The 24,921-nt window shown below is 42.2% G+C and overlaps 1 protein-coding gene across 11 annotated transcripts in view; it reads left to right on the plus strand.

Annotated features, from left to right (window-relative positions):
* Window positions 1-24,921, plus strand: part of PLCE1 (phospholipase C epsilon 1) — a 324,803-nt gene that overhangs the window by 70,799 nt on the left and 229,083 nt on the right. The window contains exon 1 of one of the 11 annotated variants that reach the window (XM_058697221.1): window positions 22,817-22,911. The exons of the other annotated variants lie outside the window; for them this stretch is intronic. Coding sequence (XP_058553204.1) covers window positions 22,861-22,911 — 51 coding nt within the window. The 5' untranslated portion in view covers window positions 22,817-22,860. Of the gene's footprint in view, window positions 1-22,816; window positions 22,912-24,921 lie in introns of those variants that run through there. 11 annotated transcript variants of the gene reach the window in all.

Genomic DNA, 24,921 nt, shown 5'->3' on the forward strand with positions numbered 1-24,921 from the left:
CATATGGAGTAAGCACTAGGTATGAGTTAGCTGTTATTATTTTGATAACTTGGTGGTTAAGAATGTAGGTTCTGAGGGCACCAAGGTGGCTCAGTTGGTTGAGCATCCGACTCTTGATTTCAGCTTGGGTCATGATCCCAAGATTGTGAGATTGAGCTTGGGATTCTTTCTCTCTCCCTCTGCCCCTTTCCCCTACTCTCTCTCGCTCTTAAAAAACAAAAACAAAAACAAAAACAAAACAAAAAAAACAAGTCTGGACTCAGATGGCCTCAGTTTATGTCATCTTGTGAGCTTGACCTTAGATATGTTACCTAACTTCTCATAGTCTTTACATTTGTCAAATTATTATACTAATGGTACCTACTTTATAGGACTGATATGACAACCAAGTTTATAAAGTACTTTGTAATCTAGACCTACTTTATAGTAAACACTCAATAAGTCTTAGCTATTGTAGATTTTTAAAAATCTTTCTTGTCTTCGTATTTCAAACACAGTTTTAACCTTCAGGCAGAAAATTGGAAAATCTGAAGGTGACAGCTACAGGGGCTTATCCCCACTTTCCATTGCTGGAAGGGCTTTCCCAGATTTTATGTTGGCCCCTGAGCAGCAGAGTCAATTATTGTTTTTCTGAATTAATTTTCCAGACCACAGTGTTCTATAGTCACTCTTGGCAATACATCAGGTTCCAGGGAAGTATGTGAATCATCACAGGATGCTCAACTCTGTTCTTCTGAACTTCATAAAAACATGTGATTCTATTAGCAGATCTCCTGAGTATCCTTCTTCGCTGATATTCTCACTTCCTTTCATCCTCTGCTTGCTCAGCCCTGGTTCCATACCCACCACTCCATGCCCTCTTGCCTCCTGCTGCCTTTGGCCCAGTCCCCAAAACGTGCAGCCCTTTCTCACCTGGACTGTATTCCCACCTGCTAACTTCCTTCCACCTTTCTCCTACTCTCTTCAGAACACCTGCTCTCTGGTGAGCAGACCCTGTATCTCTGCCTTACCCACCACTCTCACTTCTATCCTTTCCTTTATGGCCGTTTCATTCTTAACTGATGAGGTCACATACTCCGCAGTCTTCACTTGTGGAAGCCTCACCTTTTTGGTGGGGAAGGAGGAGGACCTGCCTTTCTCACCGCCCCGTACTGGGAGTAGGTCTTGAACTGCCACCTTCTCCCCAGCTCTCACAGGATGCTCATGTCATCTGTCTGAGGTCCCTGCCATAGTATTGCCACATCTCATTTCACAATCCCAGCCTGAACATCTAGAACAGAGCCTGGTATACAGTAAGCATTCTTCTAATATATGTTGAGTGAACTGAATGAATGAGTGAATGATTCTCCCTAAGGAGTTTTATCAACTGGCACATTTTTTTTTTTTTTTGCCTATCCTGACCCCATTTACTTATTATTATTTATTCATCCACTCAGTAGATATTTACAGAGATGCTAAGAGTGGCTCACCAATCAGAGTGTAGTCTTCTCCTGAGATATGCATTTAGTGAGAAGAAGAGATATTGCTTAAATTAATTAGACTTGTATAAGCATATGAGGAAAAAGTGCAGGGTTCTATGGGGTCTAACCTCATGGGGAATGGGGTGGTGAGTGAGGACTTCTGTAAGGAAGTGAGGTTCAACTGTGTATGAGGAGGGGGAATAGTAATTAGTTAGGTCATGTTGAGTGAGAGAAGGAGGGAAGAGTAAGTAGTATGTGCAAAAGCCTTGAGGCAGCAAGGAAAACAGCACACACTGAGGCACTGAAGGAAGACCAGTGGTGTGGGAGCAGGGGTGAAGTCTGCAGATTGTGAGAGGTGGGCAAGGGCCAAGCCTGGGGTTTCAGCATTCATTTGGATAACCACTCATATTCCTTAACATCATATCCATCAGCTTTGTACAAGTGCATCATTGCCCTGCATGTTCCTATACACCATACATTTTTATCCCTATAAAATTTTTTTCCCTTGTCTCCAACCCAGGGTGATCACAATGGACACACTCAGAGAGATTTACCATATTGAGGCAGGCTAGTTGGTTGACTATGAGCATAAGGCTTGCAATCTGGCAGAGCTGTTTTTGGATCCTGCCAAGCTTCATCACCTATCTGGGTGATCTTGGACAACTTACGGAACCTCTCTGAGCTTAAATTCTCTTATCTGAAAATGAGCATGAAAATAATTACCTTGTGGATTTGGTAAAGATTAAATGAATGCAGGAAATGAACTAAACACAGAACTTGGGTCATATCAATTATTCATTACATGGCTATGCTTCTTGAAAGTTGAGAAGCATTGAAAATCCTTATGCTGTAAGATACAGTAACCCAGCCCTTTTTATGCCTCTTCTTGGCCTTTCTCAGTGGAGTCCTGATCAATAACTGGAGTAAGAGTTCAGTGTTTTTGGTATTTGTTCTGCAACTGCTTTTTTACAGTATGACCTAAAGACTTTTTTTCTCATTTCTTTTTCTGCTCTCAAGGGTGGAGCATCGTCTTGTTCACCACCACACTCTCATTAGTGAACCATCCCTAGCATCTCTGTAAATACCTATTGAGCAGATGAATAAATAATGATAAGTAAATGGAGTCAGAGTAGGCAAAACAAACAAAGAAACCAATGTGCCAGTTGATAAAACTCCTTAGGGAGAATCATTCACTCATTCATTCAGTTCACTCAACACATATTAGAAGAATGCCTACTGTGTTCCAGGCTCTGTTCTAGATGTTCAGGCTGGGATTGTGGAAATGAGATGTGGCAGTACTACGGCAGGGACCTCAGACAGATGATATGAGCATCCTGTGAGAGCTGGAGAGAAGGTGGCAGTTCAAGACCTACTCCCAGCATGGGGTGTTGAGAAAGGCAGGTCCCCCTCCTTCCCCACCAAGAAGGTGAGGCTTCCATAAGTGAAGACTGTGGAGTATGTGATGCTGTCAGTTAAGAATGAAACAGCCATAAAGGAAAGGATGGGAGGGACAGTGGTATGTTGATAGCCATGTTTAGCCCTGGCCTCTGATTCTCACTCACCACTCCGTAGGGAAACTGTCTGTTCCTAGATCTTCTACTAGCTTGTCTCTAACTGTCACTCCCCATGTTTATATTTTCCACTCCAGCTGCTCACTCAACCCCTGCCTCTACCTGTCCTGGGTTCTGGACCCTTGTCTGTCCTAGTCATTGAGATCTTGTCTTTGTTTCAACTATCCATTAATCTGGTCTAACATTCTTGGATTGCACTGGAAAGGTGATAGAGTGTATACCTTTCCCTTCTTTTCACCTGCTGGCTCTGGAGCCAAAGCTTGCCTGTGATACCTGCCATCTAGAGAAACTTAACCCGTTTGCCAGTCCTACACCCAGACTCACATCCAGCCTTCTCTTGGCCTTACTCCCTACGAGTAAAACCTTATGTACTGCTGATTTTATTTCTTCCTCAATAAGAGACATGACCTTTGGATTCCCATAACCAATTTTGGTTCAACATAACCTAAAACAGAATTTACCACCATATGCCTCGTTCTTTCTGTACTTTGGTCAGGTTGCAGACATAGAATTTATTGCATCATATTTGCCTGCTCCATTGAATTATGAAATCTCTGAAGACAGCAATTGTCCTTAGTTATCTCTATGTTCCAACATTTAGTTCAGGCTCTGAAAAACAAAGGAAGACCAGAAGACCTTTAATAAATGATTTTTCAAAATTAACTTCAAATTGTCGCACTGCCAGAAAAGCTAGGGTCAACCCGCACTATCAGGGAGGAATAGGACCACTGGCTGCTACAGTGCAGCAGGGACTGCAGAAAAGTTCCAGAGATGACACTGTCATCTTCAGATTATTTGGGGGAAGTTCCATGGTTAGCTGATAGAGTCAGTGATGCAATGATGTGGCCTCCCTCTCTGCTTGGAGAGGACTTTCTAGATATCAACATGGCACAAAAGTTAGTGTATCATTGTTCACAACTTTTCTCCCCTCCTCTAGCCTGCTAAAAATAAGTCTGTGCTTGCTTTTTCAGTGTTGTGTTTTCTCTCTCTTCCAAAAGAGGTAGTATTCTGGCTGGCTGGGAGAGAAGCTAAGTTCATGTATAGAATAAAGACCACCCAGGGGAAGAAGAAGAACAGAAATCACAGAGATCTGTGTGGAGAGAAAGTGAACTCAAGGGAGGTCATTTTGCAAAGAGCTTTGCAGCTGGTAAAAGGTGAAAAGGAATTGGAGAGAAAAGGGAAGGGGTGAATGGGTCCCTCTGGTGTTCTTTAAGAAAAGCAGATAAAAGATTTGACTTGGGGAAAAAAATTTTTCCCTGTATTTTTTATTGCTCTATCTCTTGCATGGTACATGGAAAGTTCTCAATAAATACTTATTGAATTAATTCCTTAAATCCTTAAATTTTGGAACTGTGTCTTCAACAAATGATGGTGCCCAGGCTGTAGGCCCTGCATTCACCCCAGTCACAGTAGTGTGGGACTGGAAGCATAGTCCTGTGACATCATGAGTCTTCTATAGTGGGGTGTGACAGAGGAGCAGGGGAATGTATACCAACCCACCCCCAATTTCACAGTGAAATGACCATGCTTTGGTGTGCAATGCTAGTTCAGGACCAAGGACAGCATCTGTTGGATGCTCCCCCTCAGGTTTTCGTGCTGCCGCTCCCATGCTTGTGTGTGATTCAACATCCTGGGCCCCTTGTCTTTTCATTACACCTACTCTGTAACCCTCCCAGCTGGAATCAATCCAACTTCTGCCTTCTTATTTCTAGACATGGACCACCAAATACTGCCAGAGAGAAATGACAAAACTTAAAACTCATGGTCTCTTGTCTTAGCTTCACCAAGCAGTCTTAAAATGTTATCATCACCCTAACCCATGCCCCACAATGGCTATTACAAACCTCTGTCACTCTAGCCCCTCACCTTTGCCTGCCCTTTCAGTCATGGTGTATGATTCTGCCTCCTGCTTCCATAAGATATTGAAGTTACAAGGTAAGAATTTCTTTAACTATCTTTTTACACTCTGTTTTGTCAGCTCTCAAAAGAAAAGGTGTCTTTTGGCCTTGTCAAAACAAATCCCCCCACCTTTGCTCCTGATTTTTCTCCCCATCCCTCCAGGTTCTCTTGGACCAGATGGCGTTCTGTCAGCTATCCACCCCTCTCCTCTGGATCTCTCTGGATCCTGCCCCAAATACTGGTTAGTGTTCCTAGACAACTGTGAGATTGCATCATAGTCATGTAGATTTGGGTACCCTATTCCAGGCCTGCTGAATCAGAGTCTTGGGTCGGGTTGGGGGCTGGAATCTATATCTGTAACAAATATTCCTGGGTCAGAAGCTCTGCTTTCTTTTATTCTTGTGCCCTCCCCCCAAACCATCCTCCACTCAGGAGCCAGAAAGACCTCTCTGAAGTGCAACTTTGCTCACATAATTCCCTGTGAAAAGCCCTTCAGCATTTTTTTTTTTTTACAAGTCAGGGTGAAGGCAGGATGCACATGGCACACTCAAAATGGGTGATTTGAAGAGTTTAATGAAGGTGATATTTTAAAGGTGTAGCAGGGAGAGGGCCCTAAATGAGGGCTAGTTCAGGACCCCGGGGCTAGCACTAGGGGCCCTGGAAGGGCAAGGGGAGGGAGTGGTTACTTGTTTAGAGAGAGAGAGCTGCCTGACTTGAGCTGCATTTAGTGGAAAGATGCATGCAACTGCAACAGTGACAGGAAAGGAGAGATGAAAATAAATACTCCTCCTTTCTCCTTCCTTCTTCTGAATTCTTGCCAGCACTCTCCATTGGATGAGGGAAAGAGTCAGTGGTGCAGTCTGTATTAGTCAACCTCCAGGGCATGGAACATGGTGGAGAAAGAAAAAGAGTGGGATTTGGGGAAGTAGGGGAGAGAAGTGGGACAGATAAATAGAAGTTATCTAGCATGTGTTTCTAGCTGGTGCTCATAAGATAGGGACCAAACCTTCATGGTGGCACATGTTTATTCCATCAGGCTGTGCCCTCCTGCCTCCCATCCTCCCCTGAAGTCACTGTAGGTTTCTGGGGTTCTGGAGCAGTCCAGGCTATTCCTTTGCTCATGCCTCTGCTCCTGTTACCTCCTTTGCCTGGAATGCCCATTCTGTTCTTATCCACTTGACAACTGCCAAACTTTCTGCAAAACTAACTCGAATGACAACATCTTTATGAAGTCTTTCTCCAACCTCCTCATCAGGTAGAATTGACCACTTTCCTTCTTGTTTCCATAATACCCCACACTTATTCCATCATCATAATAATAGTTGACATGTTTGGAGTGCTTACTATGTGCTAGGCACTGAGAGGTTTGCATGTGTTAACTAGTTAAATCCTCATAACAGATTTATTACCTTCATTGTACTGATGAGTAAGTAGAGACACAGAATCGTTAAGTAAAATCGCACTGGATCACCTAGCTAATAATTCACGAAGCCAGGATTTGAAGCCAGGCAATCTGGCTCTGTTAATCACTTTGGCACCAGTACCATTTGACTCAATTGGATTAATTTAAGTGTCTGTCTTCCTTTACTAAACTATTAACTCACCAAGGATAGGATGGTGTTTTATTGACTTTTTCCTCCCTACTCCCCTGCCTTCCCCCAGTTCTTAGCACTGAACTTGGCAAATGGGAGTTATTTAATAAATGATGAATGAAATGAATGAGTGAGGGGTGAAGGAAAATGAATCGTTTGCAAATATTCTCTTTTTATGGCTAAAAGCCTGCAGCTCAGAGAAGCTAAGTAACTCACTGGCAGAGCCTGTGCTATAATGTCACTCCAGTTCTGCTTGGCTACGAAACCCACGTCCCACCCCCATCATGTCAGGATGCTTTCAAGAGGAATACAGAACTTTAATATGATACAATTGGCCTCAAACAAAAACATGGTACACCTCCTGGTTCATTTTATGGGAGTAGTGTAACTCTGATAACTCAAAGGAGATTGAGTGCCATTCGAGATCAAGACCTAAAGCAGGAACTCTACTCAGGAATAATATATTAGTGCTGGGGTGGGGGTGAGCATGGAGGTCTGGGACAAGGAGAGAGTTCTAAGTCAGAATTCAAGGTAATATCCAAAGATACTGCTTTCCTGCTCTTCTGACACCTTGAAGCCACCTTGGCTGGGGATAGTCTCCTCTGTGGGGCACCACCTGGAGCCTAGTTCCTGGCTCCTCTTTCTTCCCCAACTAGGGGAAGGCGTCCATTACACAATTCCTTCTTCTCCCCCTGCCTCCCATCCCACCTCAATAGTCCATCTTGAGGTGCATATGCACCCTCTTTTTAACCACCTTCCCTCTCTCACTACCTCCCTTTCAGCCCTTGTCTGGTTACATCTTGCTGTTTCTTCACCATTTCATTACTCCCCTCCTCTCTGCTTGTTATCGCTCTTGGTTTTGCCCTCTCCCCTCTTTCTGTTAACTCTTGTCTTCCTACTTCCGTCCCCTCTTTTACCTCTCTCTTTCACCCATTTCAGCATGCTCCAGGCACTAATTAGGGGGGTAAGGGTAGGTCTGCCTGGATGTGGCTGTCAGCTCCACCGTGTTCTTACGTCAGGCAAAAGGCTGAATCTCTCCTCTTCAATTTCTTCATCTATAAAATGGGCACAATAGAAGTTACTGAGGGTGAAATATGATACGCCTTCAATGTTTGACGATTGTTACCATTATTATTTGAGTTTAAATTTGAATTTGAATGTTTCTAAATGGAGTGCATCGTGTCTACATTTTACCATCCCTGTTTCCACCATTTCACTTAGGTTACCCACTTCATTTATCTGCTTGGCTCTTGTAGGCATTTGAGTTTGTGATCCATACATATCAAAGCTCAGAAACTACTCAGAACATCTCTATTTCTTTATTCCAAAGTTTCCATTTATTTCTTTATTCTCCAACAAATAAGCCATTTTTTCTCTCAAGCATCAATTGTGACATGTGTTATTATTTTTTTTTAATATTTATTTATTTTTGAAAGACAGAGTGCAAGAGGGGCAGGGGCAGAGAGAGAGGGGGACAGAGGATCTGAAGCAGGTTCCACACTGACAGCAGAGAGCCCAATGTGGGGCTCAAGATCACGAACTGCGAGATCATGACCCAAGCTGAAGTTGGATGTTCAACCGACTGAGCCACCCAGGAGCCCCATATGTTATTTTTCAAATATACATTTACATTCAATCCCTAGAATTACAATAAGAGTTTTCTGTTTTCGTTTTCTCCTGTAATGATGAGGGTTAAATTAATGTCACCTGTGGAGGCTTGCTGAGCAGAGGGTTAATATCATCTTCCCCTCAGCAACAACTCCTCCTTCCACTCTGGCATCTCCCAGTGCAAAGGTGGTACCAGGAGTTCTTTTTTTTTGTTTTTCTCCTCCCTGCCCCTCACCTGCCCCATGGAGCACCCAGCTCTCCTGGCTCTGTCTTCATCCTTCCATACCTAGCTTCCCACTCCAAGCTTTGGGCATTTTCTCAGAGTGTAACCCCTGACCCCAAGCAGCTCATCACAGTTTATCTTTAAATGAACATTCTGGCAAATACATTTTTCCCCATATCATTTACTTAGATTTTTATAGACTAGCTTAGGATAATCATCAACATTTATGTATCTTTTCATAGGTGACCACGTTCTGAATTCCAAATAACTGGCTTACAGACTTGTAGCTGATATGACTAAAGTCATATGGAGCTCAGTGAGGGCTCCAAATGGTCAGGAATGGCTTCATGGAAATTGGGTCTTGAGTTAAATCTTGAAGGATGTGCAGGAATTCAGAAAGGGCGATGTTCCAGATGAGGAAGTGAAGTTACAGAAGCAGAACTGATATGGGGGAGCAAAGAGAAGTACAAGGGAGCAAGCATGTTGAGAGACTTTTACTAAATAAACAGTTTCAATAAACAGATGCCAGTTGAATGATTTGATTCTCCTCCTTTCAGCTTTCTTTAACTTTAAAGTCAGGAGTGGCAATGCTGGGCACATATGTTGTTACTTACCCACCACACCCAAGGCAGACATTACTAGTTATCGTGAGACTTTTTTTTTTTTAATTTTTTTATTTGTTTATTTTTTGGTGACTCTGGACATGGCCTAAAAATCCTTTATAATGAAACATCCCAACCACTCCTACCAGTTGATTAGAGTTGGTATGTAATATGAAATTCATTTTGCTCTTCATGGCCTGGATTTAGTAAACCTGGTGATTTTTATCTCTAAATGGAAATGTATTATGACTAACTTTATTGAAAACTCTAAATATGCATTTATAACAACATTAATATAATTGTTCAAATACATTAGGATACTATTTTGTATCCTAATACAAATTGTATTTGTATCATACATTTGTATTTGTATTTGTATCCTAATATTGGCTGGGATATAAATTTTGTAGTGATACCCTGAAGCTCTTTTTTTTTTTTTAATGTTTATTTATTTATTTTGAGAGAAAGTGTGAACGTGAGCAGGAGAGGGGCAGAGAGAGAGGGAGAAAGATAATCCCAAGCAGGCTCTGCCTTATCAGCATGGAGCCCGATATGGAGCTTGACCCCACAAACTGAGATTATGACCTGAGCCAAAGTCAAGAGTCAGACGCTTAACCAACTGAGCCACCTAGGCGCCTCTACCGAAAACCTTTTAACGGATGCTTGAATCCATTTGCTTTTAGAAGTGACATAAGTCCTGTTACTGCTGTTAATAGTTACTTTTCCTCAATTTCAGTTTTGAATTGACCCATTTCCCAGAACTTGGCATTGATTCTTTTAAGAATAATTTTTATAATACCAAGTGGAACAGCTATATTCAGAAGTTCTACTCCTGTCTTCTCAAACAGATAATTTATGGCCAGACAACACAGGTTTGGAATACACATAATGTATTCCAAAAAGACGATAGGATTTTAAGTGTCTGGGCTTTGGTGGATTCCCCTTCATTGCTTCCCTTCTTCTCTTTCCCCTGGCATTTAATTCTTATCTTTCAAGAACTGGCTCAACAATTACCTTTCCTGTGAGATCTTTCCTGAATCTCCACATCCTCCATCAGAATTAGTGTCTCTCTCTTCTCTGCTCCATAGCACTTGACTTTTGCTCCTTTAGCAGAATGTCTAGTTAGCTGGGTACATGCCCACCTCTCCAGCTGGGCTGGAAGCAGTCATGTGCTTCACCTTTCCCTCCCCATCACCCAACACAGTGTAGGGACCATATCCATCCTTTATTTTTGGTTACAGTAATAAATCATTTAAAAATACTAGGCTACTAGAATTTTCATTTTGTTTCAGTGCATCAGTGTGTATGCTGTTTTACCTGAGAAAGCAAAATTGGTGTAAAATTAGGTAACAAATCCATATATGTGGACTTTGAGAGTCATTCCTCTTGGAAGACTAAATAGTTTTCCTGCAGACTAATTTTGTACAATAAAAGTGCCATGTGGTGAGAGCACTTGTGTTGGTGTCTGTCTTAAGCTGAGCCTACCTTCGTTTGAGTGAAGGGAAAGTATTTGGATCATATGACTGGAAACACACGTGTCATGAGACAAAAATGCTGGCATTTCTATCAGGACAACAGATGATATCCTCTTCCTGAGTACAATGGGAAAAGCAGAGAGTCTGGGGAGGCCTGCATCATGACCTGCATGAGGGAATGACATTCAGAATGTGTCTCGATGTTCCAACTTCCCTTCCTCTGGAGCATCACCCTTTGCCTCAGTTTTCCATATGGGAAATGGGTGGAAGTCAGTGGAATTATTGTGCAATAAAAATAGCTAGTGCTTGTTTCCTGTGGGTCAAGTACTATGCTGAACACATGAGCTCATTAGCTTATAGGACTAACAACAGCCCTATAAAGTGTAACATTAGTATTCTCCCTTCACAGGAGAGAAAATGGCAGCTTGGTAGTTAAATGACTTGCTCAAAGTTAACTGCAAGAAAATGGGAACGTCTGGGGCTCAAATCCAGGTCTTTCCAACTGTAAAGCCTATCTTTTTACCCCCATGCTAACCTGCCTCTGGGAAACCTGAGGAGTTTCATAAAAGTGCTGTACATAGAATGGGTCAGGGAATCCTAATTAGGGTGTTCGGGGGAAGGTAATGAAGATAACATTACATATTTTCTTGAGAGAGCTCCCAGCTGTTATGAAACTGTGCAGTACTGGATTTGGTCAATCACGCGATCTTTTGAACCCGGTTAAGCTGATATTACTGTCAGGTGATTCCTGAGACTTTGGTCCATTGCAGTAGGAGTTCAGAGGATTCCTTGTTGGGACTGGAGGGGGTCGGTGGGAATTGTGTGTGGCCTGTGCTGCCTCTCCTCAACTGTGCCTTGTTGTCTTTTTTCCTACCAGTAGGTGGAAATAGAACTGAATCTTCCAGCCCTTGCTCTTTCAGCTGAGCCCCGGCAGGATTCCTTTAATTTCTGCCTCAAAAGAACATGAGCGAAAAAAATGCCCTCAGGAGAGGTTCGGAGTGTGCAGTTAGGGGGTTGTTGTTCTGCAGTCAGACTGGAGTACTTCCAGTGTGATGGTCAGATAATGGGTTTAGCCTCATACAAGGCCAGGGTGCTGGAAGCAGCTGCTGGCAATCTCGGGTGTCCTGTGAGCCCTGCTGGACACCCACCTCGAGTGGGGTTTTTTCCCTGTCCCGACCGCATGTCATTTTCCAAGACTTTTAGTCCCAGTTTTAAACCTTTGTACTTGCTCTCAACTTGTATATCATAGTCTTTTTTTTTTTTTCTTCAGAAACCACATTTCTGAAATTGAAGCAGTGCATAAACGGATGAATAAAAGGGGAAAGTCTCCCACTTGTGGTCCCCCTGCCCACTTCCTCAAGGTATTCGGTAACAGTTTGTGGCATAGCTCTCCAGACATTTTTCTACATATCTACAATTATAGATTTCCATTTAAATAAAATTAGAATCATGCAATAAGCATTATTCTGCATCTTGCTTTTGCCACTTGTCAGTGGTTTAGGGCTGCCTATGTATGTGATCATCTCTAGAACTGTGGTTCTCAAGTGGGGCAATTTTGCCCTCCCCCACCACACACACCATACACACTTGGCAATGACTGGAGGCATTTTTGGTTGTCACAACCGAGGATAGAGGGCAGTGTTACTGACATCTAGTGGGTAGAGCACAGAGATACTGCTTAACATCCTACAATGCAAAAGACAGCCCCCATGGAATGATCTGGCCCCCAATGTCAATAGTGCTGAGGTCGAGAAGCCCTTCTCCAGCAAGCCTCATTCTTTGTAGTGGGTGCACAGTATTCTACAGGAGTTCCCATTCTGTAGTAATCCGTCTTCCTATAAGCAGTCATGTAAGGCTGTTTCCAACACTTTGCTGTTAAAAGCAATGTTGCGGTGAACGTTGTTTTACATCTTTATGTACTGTGAGATTTTATTTCTGCAAGATAAAGACACAAAAGTAAAATGTCTGAGTGTAGGAACTTTATTTTAAAAGTAAAAGAACTAAAAACAGAGAGTTGTGTCTTCAGTTCCTAGCAAGTTCATTTGGTGGCAAAACCTGACTCGAACTGGCATGAGGCTAGTTACAGTCTTTATTTATTCCATTTAATGTGAAGAATATGTAGACGTTTTGTGATTGTGGAATGCCTCCTCTGTCTCTGATTGGGGATGTTACATAATATATAGCATAAGTACCTCATTAATTTTTTTTAATCTTAAAAAACTGAATTCCAAAGTTTAAAAAGCTTTTTGATATTGTCATGATGTGCTGCATTTAGTCCCTGTACTCCTCATGCCCATATAGTCCATACATCCTCATGAGCAGATAGTGTTGACTTTGATGATTTTGTATTCAGCATTTAAAACCCCTTTTATTTATTTTTATTTTTTATTAAAAAAAATTTTTTTTAATGTTTATTTATTTTTGAGACAGAGAGAGACAGAGCATGAACGGGGGAGGGTCAGAGAGCGAGGGAGACACAGAATCAGAAGCAGGCTCCAGGCTCCGAGCTGTCAGCCCAGAGCCCGATGCGGGGCTCGAACTCACGGACCGTGAGATCATGACCTGAGCCGAAGTCGGACGCTCAACCGACTGAGCCACCCAGGCACCCCTAAAACCCCTTTTAAAGGTAATTTGGTCCTATAAAGAAGAGCTGCGTGTATCCAGGTCATAATTACTGCCAGTGCCTTGTGGTTTTCCACCCAAATTAGCCTATCAGAAAACATCAAACATGACCTTAAAAAGCACCTTTTGCCTTGATATTTATGAATATCACTTAAAATGTTAGCAATAGCTATAGCAATTGCTTACTGTGCTTCATGCTTAAAAAACATTACCAAGTCTGACTTTTACAGCAGTGTCCCTAAGTCGTGTGTTTTTAGCTTCCTTTATACTTGAGGGAATGGACTTCAGCAGTTGATGACTTGGGCAAAGTAACATATCTGGAAAGAAGCCAGACCCAAAGCCTGAAGTGGTATATGCCACATCCCTCCCCAGGCTTAGTGCAATTCACTTTCCCCTGTGTGGACAGTGTTACAATATTTCTACATTGGTGGCCATTAACATCTGAGAAAAAAAAATAGTCTCAAGTTGCTTTTTCTTTCAAGGGGTTGCACTTGGACTTGAGGACAAATAGGTGAATGTCACTCGAGTCAAGTGGGTATTTTCATCACAATGTTAAGAGAAAGTCGTTGGAGCAAATCTGAGGCCACAGGCTCTCCCACCAAAGGACTCCAGCACCGAGCATTGTTTGAAATGAGAAAATGTTAATGTCTTCCCTGGAGCCTGGATTTGATATGATATTAGGGGAAAGCTTTCACTTATATTTATTTCTCTTGGTTTAATCCCAAGAAGATGTCAGTTTCCATTATGAAAATTGCAGGTGTAAAAAATATTATCTTTTGTTCTCTATAGCAGGCCAATCCAAGAACCCTCAGGAGAAATTCCTGCCCCAAGCCAGTTGGAATTTCTGATTCTTGAATTTTTCATGAGTGACCAGCTTAGGCTGAAGTAGTGTCCAAGAAGTATGCTCCTAGGTTGGTGTATTTTTTTTTTTAACTGCCGCTGACATAATCCACTTTGCTGCCTTCTGTCTCTAGGAGTTTCTCCAAAAATCGATGTGCAAGGAACTTTCCCATTCCTTAGCAGATCTCCACTTCTCAGTGCACCTTTCCCATGGTGCACTCTGCAGTTCAACCTACTGACTTGTCTTAAAGTTTCAAGTGTATAACTGATTTTGTGAAAGGGGATATCACAGTACGAACTACATACAGATCAGTTAAGTACTCCTGTTAATCCTTTTCCTGCCCAGTTTGATTATTGCTTTTAGGTGTCTTTCAACTTTTACCCATGGTCCTTCACCCTGGGTGGGCTCTCTCTGGTTCTTTGATCTTTGAGAAAGACAGAGATGGACTCTTGTCAATCTCTCCACGCAGCGCTTTTCCTCACAGCACCCCAGTAACTTTCATAGAGGTTTCTGTAGTTCGGCACTTACACCTCACAGTTCTAGACTCCTTTCTGCCTCAGGGCCTTTGCACATGCTGGTTTCTCTGCCTAGGACACATAATTCTACCTACCACCTCTTTGTACCTGGTTGTTAACTTCAGCTCACATGCTCAGAGAAGACTTTCTAAAACCATACCCCTTCCCCTTGCCAAGACCAGCCATTAGTTTGATTATTTCATATGTCTGTATCTACCCTAAGGCTGGACATGGTGTTAGACCAGAGACCAAGTAAAATACTCTAGTGCAGTAAATATTTGTGCAGTGAGTAGACAAGCACGGCCTGTACTTCTCTGTGTTTCCAGAGTAGTTCCTCTGATTTTAGACTTTATTTTCTAGACCATCATTTTCTCTAAAATGTGCATCTCTTTTCATATCACTGACCTGTCCTTTCTGCTGAACACCCCCCCCCAACCCCCACCAGCCTTTGCACTGTCCCTTTCCAGGACATTCTGGTTCCCATTCTGGGTCTAGTCAGCATGCTCAAAAGCTATCTTATTTAGGAATTGTTCTATTATGTTATTCCTCCTCAATATCCACAGGATTGTTTTAGACATAGTTTGTTTGCTTGTGTTTATTTTTTACGATTATTTCAAGCATATAGGAAAGCACAGAGAAGCTTACAGCAAATGGCCATGCACCCACTGCCCAGAGTTGCAAGTCTCAACATTTGTCATGTTTGCCTCAGATATTTTAAAGAAATGAAATGTTAAAGAGACCATTGTAGGCCTCATTCCCTATCCTCTCTTCCTTCCTAAGAGATAGCCATGATAGGGACAATTGTTAAACTAGTCATTGGAAAATCTGTAAGTGGAAGAAAATGGAAAACTACATTTTGGCTAGCCTTATGGATGGGAAATATTATCACACTCTTGTTTTCATTTATATTTCCCTGATTACTGGTAAGGTTTATTAGCTACTTGGGCTGCTTCTGTGAATTGCCTATTTATATCTTTTACCATTTATGTGTTTGGTTGTCTTTTTCTCATTGGTTTGTAAAGGTCCCTGTATAGTTGGATTATTCTTTTGCTTTATATGTGTTGCAATACCTTCTTCTGTTCAGTAACTTTGTTATCTTTTGTCTCTGTTCAAATTATCATGTGTTGTATTGAAATTTTAGATTTGCATGAAATCCAATTAAGATTTTCCTTTTTGATTTGGTTTTTTTTTCATGTTTTTATTATATTCCCTGACCTTTGATTGTAAAGATACTCTTCTCAAAATGTTTTAAATGTTTTGTTTTTCACATGTTGAGCTTTCATTCATCTAGAATTTATTTTTGTAATTAGGTAGAAATCTAACTGATTTTTACAAAGCTGCCACATGCAGTTGGGTGTATTTCTTCCTTTGCCATCTTTATACTTCTTGTTTGTTTTTCTTGTCTTATTGCACTGCCTAGTACTTTCAGTGCAGTATTATATTGATGTGTCCTCAGCCCTATGCTAAATTTCATTACACTCGCAGTCAATAATATAGATGTTATCTCAACTTTATAGATGAAGTAACAGAGACTTGGAGAGGATAAGTAACTTTCCCAGAATCACACAGCTAGAAAGTAACAGAGTCAGTATTCAAGTCCAAGTCTGAATGACCATAATGTTGAACTGCTTATACTGCCTCTTGTCACAGATGACTTGGGGAAAAGATATTCCTTCTACCTTTCCTGCTCTTGCCCAGATTCTCTATGTATAATGAGGAAAGGAAATTTTATTGAAGTCATGCCAGAAAAGCACTTCCAGTGTGTCTGAACAAAACCAATAGACTTTGTTTAATTTAGACCTGCCAAAAGCAGATTAAAGAACCTTGTAAGTATGAAACAGGTCTTATTCCAGATGGGATCAGCATTTATTCAGGTAAAAAAAAATCACATCTTGGTGGAACTTCAGAAAGGAGAAGTAGATCTTCAGAGTAAGTTGACATTCTCAGGAATATTAACAAGTAACTGGAATTTCCTTTCTTCCTGTCTCCCTTCCTTCCTCCTTTCTTCTTTCCTTTCTCCCTTCCTTCCTTCCTTCCTTCCTTCCTCCCTCCCTCCCTCCCTCCCTCCCTCCCTCCCTCCCTCCCTTCCTTCCTTCCTCCCTTCCTTCCTCCTTTCGTCCCGCCTCAGCCTCTATCCATAAAAGATCTGAAGCACCTTACACATACCTACTCAAAACAAGATAAAATAATAAGATGCAAAAAAACCCAGGAAAAATGGGAAAATAAATGTGGCAAAATAATATTTGATTCTTGCCTTAGTGTCATTTGCTAGAGTTTGGCCACAACATAGCCCTAAGCATCTTAGCAGGTGAAGCAAAGAAAACCTGTTCAGCACATGATTCACATTGAGAATGGGATCAAAATACAATCATTGCTAAGGGGATATATACGTGTCCTAATTCTGCCATGGCCATCATACAGGGACCCTGTGTGATGATGTGGGCCAGCATCTTCTTGGTAATGGGAAGTACTCTTCACCTGCACCCAGTTCCCCTATTCAACCCCAAGTTCTTGAGGGGGCAGGCACTATATCTATTTTATTCTTCATTATATACCAGAGCCCAGCACAGTGCCTGGAACATATAGATGCTCAGGATATATTTTTTGAATGAATGAATATTATTTGTAATATCTATCAATAAGAGCCAATAGCAGGATACAAGATCAATATTCAGAAGTCAATTATATCCTTTTTACTAGCAATGAACAATTACAAAATAAAAATAAGAAAACCATTCAATTTATAATATCATCAAAAAGAATAAAATACTTAGGAACAAATTTAACAGGAGAGATGCAAGACTTATACACTGAAAACTACATAGCATCATTTAAAAGCCAATGGCAAGATTTCACTAAAAAAAAAAAAAAGGCCAATTAGAGAAAATTTATCAAAAGAAATTTTACATGAAGTAAAAATCTTGATATTTTAGGTATGTGGCTTTCCAATGATTTTATCTGATCAAAGACTATAATTTAAAATTTTAGTATGAATAGATAGGCCAAACATACTTCTGACAATCTTTCTGATCAGTACCTTGTTGCATGCAAACTCCTGGTGAGAAGGAACAGCAGAGGCTTGGGGTTTACGTTCTTGGTCAGGAATCTGAAGGGTAAATACTACATGTTGCCAATAAAGGCTATTGCTGGAAACTTAGATGAACCTATAATACACCATAATTGCTTTGTGAGTTGGAAAAGTGTATATTAGATAAAACAAAGTCGGGATATATGTGGAAAATGGGAAGGTGCCCCAAATGTTTAGAGCATCTAATTCATACTGAGGACCTTTGTGTTAATTACTGACTTCCCCATTAATCTGTATTCTGACACTTGCCTTAAAAACATGACTGCTTTCATGAGCTCATTGTTTTCGAGCCCACGATATGCGCCCACCACTTTCTCAACTTCACTGACGTTACCTCACGTAATGCCCACAGCTCTAGGAAAGAGATCCTGTGGTTACTACCTTCTTTTACAGAAGAGGAAACTGGGACCTAGAGAAGTTAAGCCACTTGTTCAGGGTCACACATGAGAAGTGACAGTGTCAGAAACCACAACCTGTGTCCCCAACCACCTTGCATATTGCCCCTACTTATGAATAGCAGACACCAGTCTCCTGTGATTGGCCAGAAGTGATTTTCCCTGTTAGATGGGACGTGTTGGATGTACTCTGGGGGCCTTGTTTTGATTTTGTCCTCAGGACACCACAGTTAAAGAACTGCCCCGATTTTAAGATCATCTCTCCAGAGAGTCTCCCAGAACGTTAGGATAACGAACTACAGTCTGTATGACAATTGCCAAGTGCTGGACTCAAATTCTGTTGCTGAAGCAGAGGCCTTGACACAAGCATGGTTGACAGACTTAGTTCCTGCCTCACAAGGATTCTCGTTCTGTAAAGGTAACAGAGTTTGTGAGTAAGATCTTGGGCTCTGAAGTCAACCGATACAGTTCAAATCTTGGTTGAATAATGGAACGAACCTTCCTTATAGTGGTGTTGGAAGGAACAACTAGGCCTACCGTTTAGGGCACTTAGCACACCAGAGGGGCACTTAGAAAGCTTTTAAGAATGATAGCTGCTGAAACAGCCTTTTAAAATTAGACATCGGGGTAAGGAGTGCATCTTGACAACAGGCAGACACAGCCAACAGTTTACAGCTGACAGCAGTTTTGTACTGTAGACTCCTAAAGCCACTTGGACACTCGCCAGCCTGGACTTTGAAAATTTAAACATTTTCAAAATTATTTTTAACCAAACTGAAAGAAAAGGGATTCCCACAGTGTGAAGGAGGCTGCCGTGGCTTTGCCATTTCCCACGGGGAAAGGGACCAAGGGACGCTTCTTTTTGTTGGTGGAAGAAACGAGGGAGAGGGCAAGGGCCCAGAGTGGGGACAAGCACAGAGTCGTCCGGTCCTCAGCCAGCTGCCCCTTGAGCTCCTGACACTCTTTCCACTTCTATAAAACCAGGGGGCTTGACCGCAGGCCCTTCTGGTGCTGACGTTCTGTGAAACCATAAACGCCTCCCTCGACCTGCAATTTAACGTGAGCCCTCAGCTTTTATGGAGGAGCTGTGCAAGTCCGGGCCCTCGGAAAGATGTCTCTGTATCTTTTATGCACGTCCCGGGGAAGGCATTATCCGTTATATTACCCGGTACCCTGTACCTCAGCTAATAAATTCCTCTCGAAATTTGGAGCCAGGAAAAAGTTTGTCTCTCGGCTTGAACCCTTAGTGTTTTGTTTTGTTTTGTGTTTTGGATTGGATGACATCTGTGCTACCCCCTCCGTGTGTTTCTCTTGTTACTCTCTTTGCCAAGAAGCTCAAGAGCTAAATACAGTGGTTAACAATAGTGGCTTCCCTCAGACAACTCAGGGCTCTAAATCCTTCTCAGAGCTGAATATTGTTGTTGTTTGATTTTACGTGCTGCAATATAGAAACCACACCAAATCCTTCTGCGGCTTGAAACAGGGCATAAATCATTCATGCAGAACGACATAGTAAATGGATGCAGAAATCTGTGAATGTTCCTCCCCACTGTCAGTGGCTCCTACCACTCTCTTTCCCCACTCTCTTTCCCCACTTCCAACAAGTCCGAAACAACAGTAAGAACCAGTATGAGAGGGACCCACTCTGGACCTGGCCCTAAAGTCCTTTATATGCATTTTCTCATTCAACACCTTGTGTTTGTGGGTACTGTTACTTTCTTTGTTTAAAAGTGAGGAGGGTGCCTGGGTGGCTCAGTCGGCTAAGTGCCTTTTAGGGTGGGTCATGATCTCGAGGTTCATGGGTCCAAACCCCACGTCAGGCTCTGTGCTAACAGCCTAGAGTCTGCTTCCGATTCTGTGCACCTCCCCCTCTGCCCCTCCCCTGCTCACACTCTGTCTCTCTCTTTCAAAAATAAACATTAAAAAAAAAATTTTTTTTTTAATAGAAAAAATGTGAGATAAGTGAGACACCAAAAAGTTGAGTAGCTGGACAAGGTCTCACAGCTAGTGAGAGACTACCCCTTTCTTTCACTGGTGGTGGACAGGCCATCCAAGGGAGTCACATTAGACCCAAAGAATTCCTTTGGCATGGAGGGTCCTAGCGACAGAGAGGCTTTGACCCATCTGGTTTTGACTTGTTTATGTGGATAATTAGTAAGCCAACCACAAACAAACAAAAACCAGGAGCAAACACAGACGAGAAGGGGAGAATTGATGCACACAGAAAACTGGAGAAACCCCTGGGTTCAGACTGTCTGAGATCTATTCTGAACTCCCATTGAGCCTATTTGTATGGGAAACCCTGTGGAGTCTCAGAGGTGTCAACTCATTTTTCTTTGAAATGTGTATGGAGTCAGGCTGTGGTCGGGGGATGGTTCCTGATCAGCCCTCGTTCCCCAGAGTTGGATGTACTAGGAGTGCAGCTTGGCTGCGGGGCACAACAGTGCCCTTCCCACCCCTAACTGGTGGTGGGAGAATTCCCCAGTGTTGCCCGACTTTTGGAGCCAGCACTAGTGGAAGAAACTGTCAGCCCACTTGGCTACAGGCCCTCAGCTGAACCTACGTGGTGGCATCTTTAGTGTCTGTGCTCGCTTCTCTTCCCACTGAGTACAAGAACAGCCATGAGTAGTGACAGGATGGGAAGTAGTCATGGCCAGGCTGACCCCCCAGGGCCTGGCTCGGTAGACAGACTGGGGAAGTAAAGCCTTACTTTAGCCATTGGACTCAGCTGGGAATGTGTCCACAGTCAGTATGCAGATGTCTTAAGTGTGGCCAAATAATTAAGACAACTTTTAACATTTCATATTCAAAAGTATCTCACATTCAGTCAACAAATATTTATCGAGCATCCCTCTATGCTGAGCATCGTTCCAGATGCTGGGGACGCAGCAGCAAGCAAGCCGATCTGGGCCTGCTGATCGGGAGCTCGCCACAAATGATCCTGCAGGCCCCTGCCTCTGGTGTGGTCAAGTGCTGTGCTCGAGAAGCCTGGTCTTTTGGAATCGCTTTGGTTGTCTCTGCCTCGAATCTGGAGATGGTGTTGTTGCTCGAAACATTTTTGGAGCTACCCTTCAGGAATTGCCTTCAGATCTAGTCTGGGCCACACAGGAAAATCCATCTCACTATTTTATAGCCACACCTAGCTTGTGACCAAAAATGGAATTGCCCAGCTTGATGACCCACTTTATTCCCCAGACTTGGCTCTGATGGACTTGCCTGTGAGTGAGCCAAAATTACATCCACCCTCTAAGGATGAATATTTACCATCACTGAGCATATTAGCAGTAATCTGGATAATTTTGAAATAATTTCTCACTTGCCCAAACTCCCATCACCGTTGGTGGCCCTGTTGTAACACTTAGCCCAGGCTCCCTCGTGATAGAATGACCTCCTTCTGCCTCCACTTCCCCTACCAGGTAGAGAGCCTTTGGAAAACAGGACCATGTATTTATACCCTCTGCAGTGCCCAACATGAAACAGATGTTTAAAAATGTATATTTACCAAGATGGAATGTTTAGGTTCTGAAGGAAGTTTCCAAAGAGGCGTTCCAAAATTGCTCTGAGTGACAAAAGTGACATTGGAAGAATGGACAGTTCAGGGTAGTATATTCAGGCTCTGGAATCTGTCAGGCCTGGCTCCAATCCCTACTAGCTCCCTTAACCAGCTGTGTGGCTGGCCCCACAACTCATTCATTCCCTCTGAGCCTTCATTTCCACGTCTGTGGAATAGGGACAGTAATACTGCCTAACGGGCTTTTGTAAGGCAAGTGAGCATATTCATGTAATGCCCTAAGCAAAGTGCCTATTGCATAGTACACTAATTCAATAAATGGGAGTGATTCTATTATCATTATCATTATCATTATCATTACTATGGTGATGAGGATGGTGGTGGTAGTGAAGCTGGCAGGAACTACAGACTGGTGGTTAAGGAGCACACCAGGCAGATCGGGTACCGCTGCTTACCTGCTCACCACGATAACACCCCTCTGTGCTTCGGTTTCTTCATCTATAGAATGGAAACAATAAAAGTATCTACCTTGCAGGGCTGTTGTGAGGGTTCAGTGAGATGTGCATGTAAAGTGTTAGCACAGTGCCTAGCACATGGTTAATACTTTGTAAAGTTTCACATTGTGATCAATAACGTGTCCAAAAACAAGGTCTACCTCTGGCATCCCCTCCCATCCCAAGCCAGCCTCTGAGCAGTTATGAAACCTTAGCTGATCTCTCTCCCAGGCAGGTGCTGTTGACAAACCCTTCCCCCCTGCCAATTCCCTGCTCATCCAGCAGTAATGTGGCCTCTCATATCTTATCGTCCCACCGGATTCAGGGACCATAAGATTCTGAAGTAATCAATAGCAGTTGCCCATCAGGAACCATGTTGGTGGAACCCCTGAGCTTTCTTGTTCATCAAAAGTTCTAGGGGGGAAAAATGGATTTCTGGCTTAGAGAAACACTGCTTTTTCTGGGAGTTACCTTCACTTTGAAGGCATTTGCAGCTTTGGGAAGCTCTCGTATCCTGCAGCATGGGAGGCTCCCATATCCCTGGATTGGTACCTTCCACTATTATCCCCTGGATACTAGGTTTTTTTGCACACAAATTCACTTTGGGTTCTGTTTGCTACCTTTTATTCTCTTGAGTAAAACTGTGGGTAACTGAGAAGCTCTGAATTTCTATTTGGAAAATACAGTGCTCTTGATGAGACCAGAACAATTCAAATAACTCTACATGTACAGAGGCCAGATTAATAAAAACCCAAAGGTGAATCCTTTTCTTCCCTTCATCTAGAAGAGTTGTATTTCACAGAGGTTCTTACAATGCCCTGACTCTGGATCAGGGCCCTCCCCTGATTCTGGATATTACATCATTTCATTTTGGCTAATGTAAACATTCATCACCCTGTGTGTTGCAGGATTTTTCAGTACGGTTTGAGATTGGGCTTCATTCGGTGGGTTGTTGCAGTGATTAATGGTTTCAGAAGGAAGTGCAGCAGGAAGAGGCTTTGCAGGAATGGAAGAGGTGAGGCAGCTTCATGTGAGATTCTGCAAAGGGATTAAGATTTGGCACCGACTTGGTTTCTGTGCAGCCTCTTAGGCAGAGAGCCTGGGGAGAGGGAAGCGGGCTGTCAGCTGGGGCTTTGCACACTCTCAGCCCGCCTCGAGGGTTGGGTGGCTTTTCCCTCTCTCTGCAGCACACAGTTTTACCTTATTAAAGGATGGATGTGGATGCTGGAGGCTTAAGGAAGACCAGGTAAGGGCTCCTGTTGTCCACAAATTCCCTGATGTTCTTAATGCATGGAATCCTGGGGACTGTTCCTTTACTCACACACTGTGCAGTGTTAGCTCAAACACAGTTCCTGTGAGACATTTCACAGAGAGGATCAGGGAAGTTTCTTTCCTAGTTAAGAAAAATTTTTAAATGTTTTAGCCCAAAATATTTAACTATAGAGATGCAAATTTTTTCTTTGCTATCACAGCTTTAAGATTACTTCTTTGCATTTTAACTTACAAGACTTTGAAAAGAATCCTGATGGTTTATTAGATGTTTGTTTTTCTTTTATAATGACCTGTGGTATGTTATATATCAATATGTAGTTTAATGAAAACGAATAATTCATTATCTTCTTTGAATACGTTGATCTATTTTTTCCAGATTTGTCTTTCTCTTTTTTAATCTTTTGGCATTTGTGCATATGATACTGGTAAGGAATATCCTTAAGTGCAGCCAATTTTTAAGAGGAAAAAGTATATACTTAGGAGTTCAACTTAATCATATTTGATAGGATCCCTATTTGAAATGAGCTACATGGTTTTTGATGCCTCGGGTATACTTTATTAAAAAAATCTTTTTTCAGTATAAATGTCCATAGCTTGTGGGGAAGGTGATGCAGCTTATCTGTAGGGTTAAGCTATTTATTTGCAAGCATTAAAAGCATGTTAGACCTTTGATAAGATTAGGTCAAGAAGAGATCATTGGAAGAGAAGTTTTCTGCTCACCACCAACTCAATTCCAAGTTCTGTTCCTTTTCTTAAAAAAAAAAAAAATCTGGAGTTAAAAATAACCCAGAATAAAACTTGAAAACTGTTTTGTTTCTCTGTATTTGGCTAACTTCATTGCAAAGTACTATGTTTAAGGAATTCAAGCTATGAAGACTGCTCTTGCAATGGTTTGCACAATTCTATCTATGAGTTTCTATAACCCTTTACAAGAGTGTGTGATGTTTTGTGAGTATGAGGATTAAACTCTTCAGTGAGTCTTCGTACCTTCTACAACCCTAGGGGATGGATAACAACTGTAAGAAAACAACATGAAAAATCGTGTCCATTTCCTGACACAAGCTCAGTTTTCTAGTGTCCATTGTAGTGTGGAGTTGCCAAAGTGAGCAAAGGGGGGCATTTGGCACCCCTCATTGCAGGGAGGGTGTGGGATGTCTGGTAGGAATGAGTGCCTGGGACTGTTGTGGCTGACAGGCACAAAGACTCATGATCCCTATTATTTATGGAAAGTAAAATGTTTTTGTTAAACATAGGGGATGCTGACCCTACACCTTTGTTAGGGTGAAAGGGGGTCTGTGCATCTAGTTGTTCATACTGTTTTTGTTTGATGAGCCCTTTAGTTCATGTAGTTTCCTGGTTTTTCCTTTGGAAACACTAGCATAGCAGTAGAGTCTCTAGCATTGTGTATTACTTTAACTTAGCCTCTTAGCCGTTTTCTCGTAGTGGGACGACTAAAAATAAGGCAGTCTTAAGGCCCAATTTGAAAAGGTGTGAAAGCAGCTGTCATCTTTAGGAAGGGAGAATCATGCCAAGGGTTAAAACCTGCATGCAGACTCTTAATTGTGCTGTGTGCATTCTCTTCCGATTATTGAAGAATCTAGGCAAGTTATCATTACAAATGCTTTCCATAATTGAGCTTTAAAAAATGTGCTGTATAGTGTGGAAATGGTATGTTGTCCTGGCTTTCCTCATTGTCACATTGATATCTTCTGAAGGGACATCCTTAGTTCCTCTAATATTTTTAGAAATACCA

The sequence above is a fragment of the Neofelis nebulosa genome, chromosome 13 (genome assembly GCF_028018385.1).
Source record: "Neofelis nebulosa isolate mNeoNeb1 chromosome 13, mNeoNeb1.pri, whole genome shotgun sequence".
In the NCBI taxonomy this organism is placed as follows: Eukaryota; Metazoa; Chordata; class Mammalia; order Carnivora; family Felidae; genus Neofelis; species Neofelis nebulosa.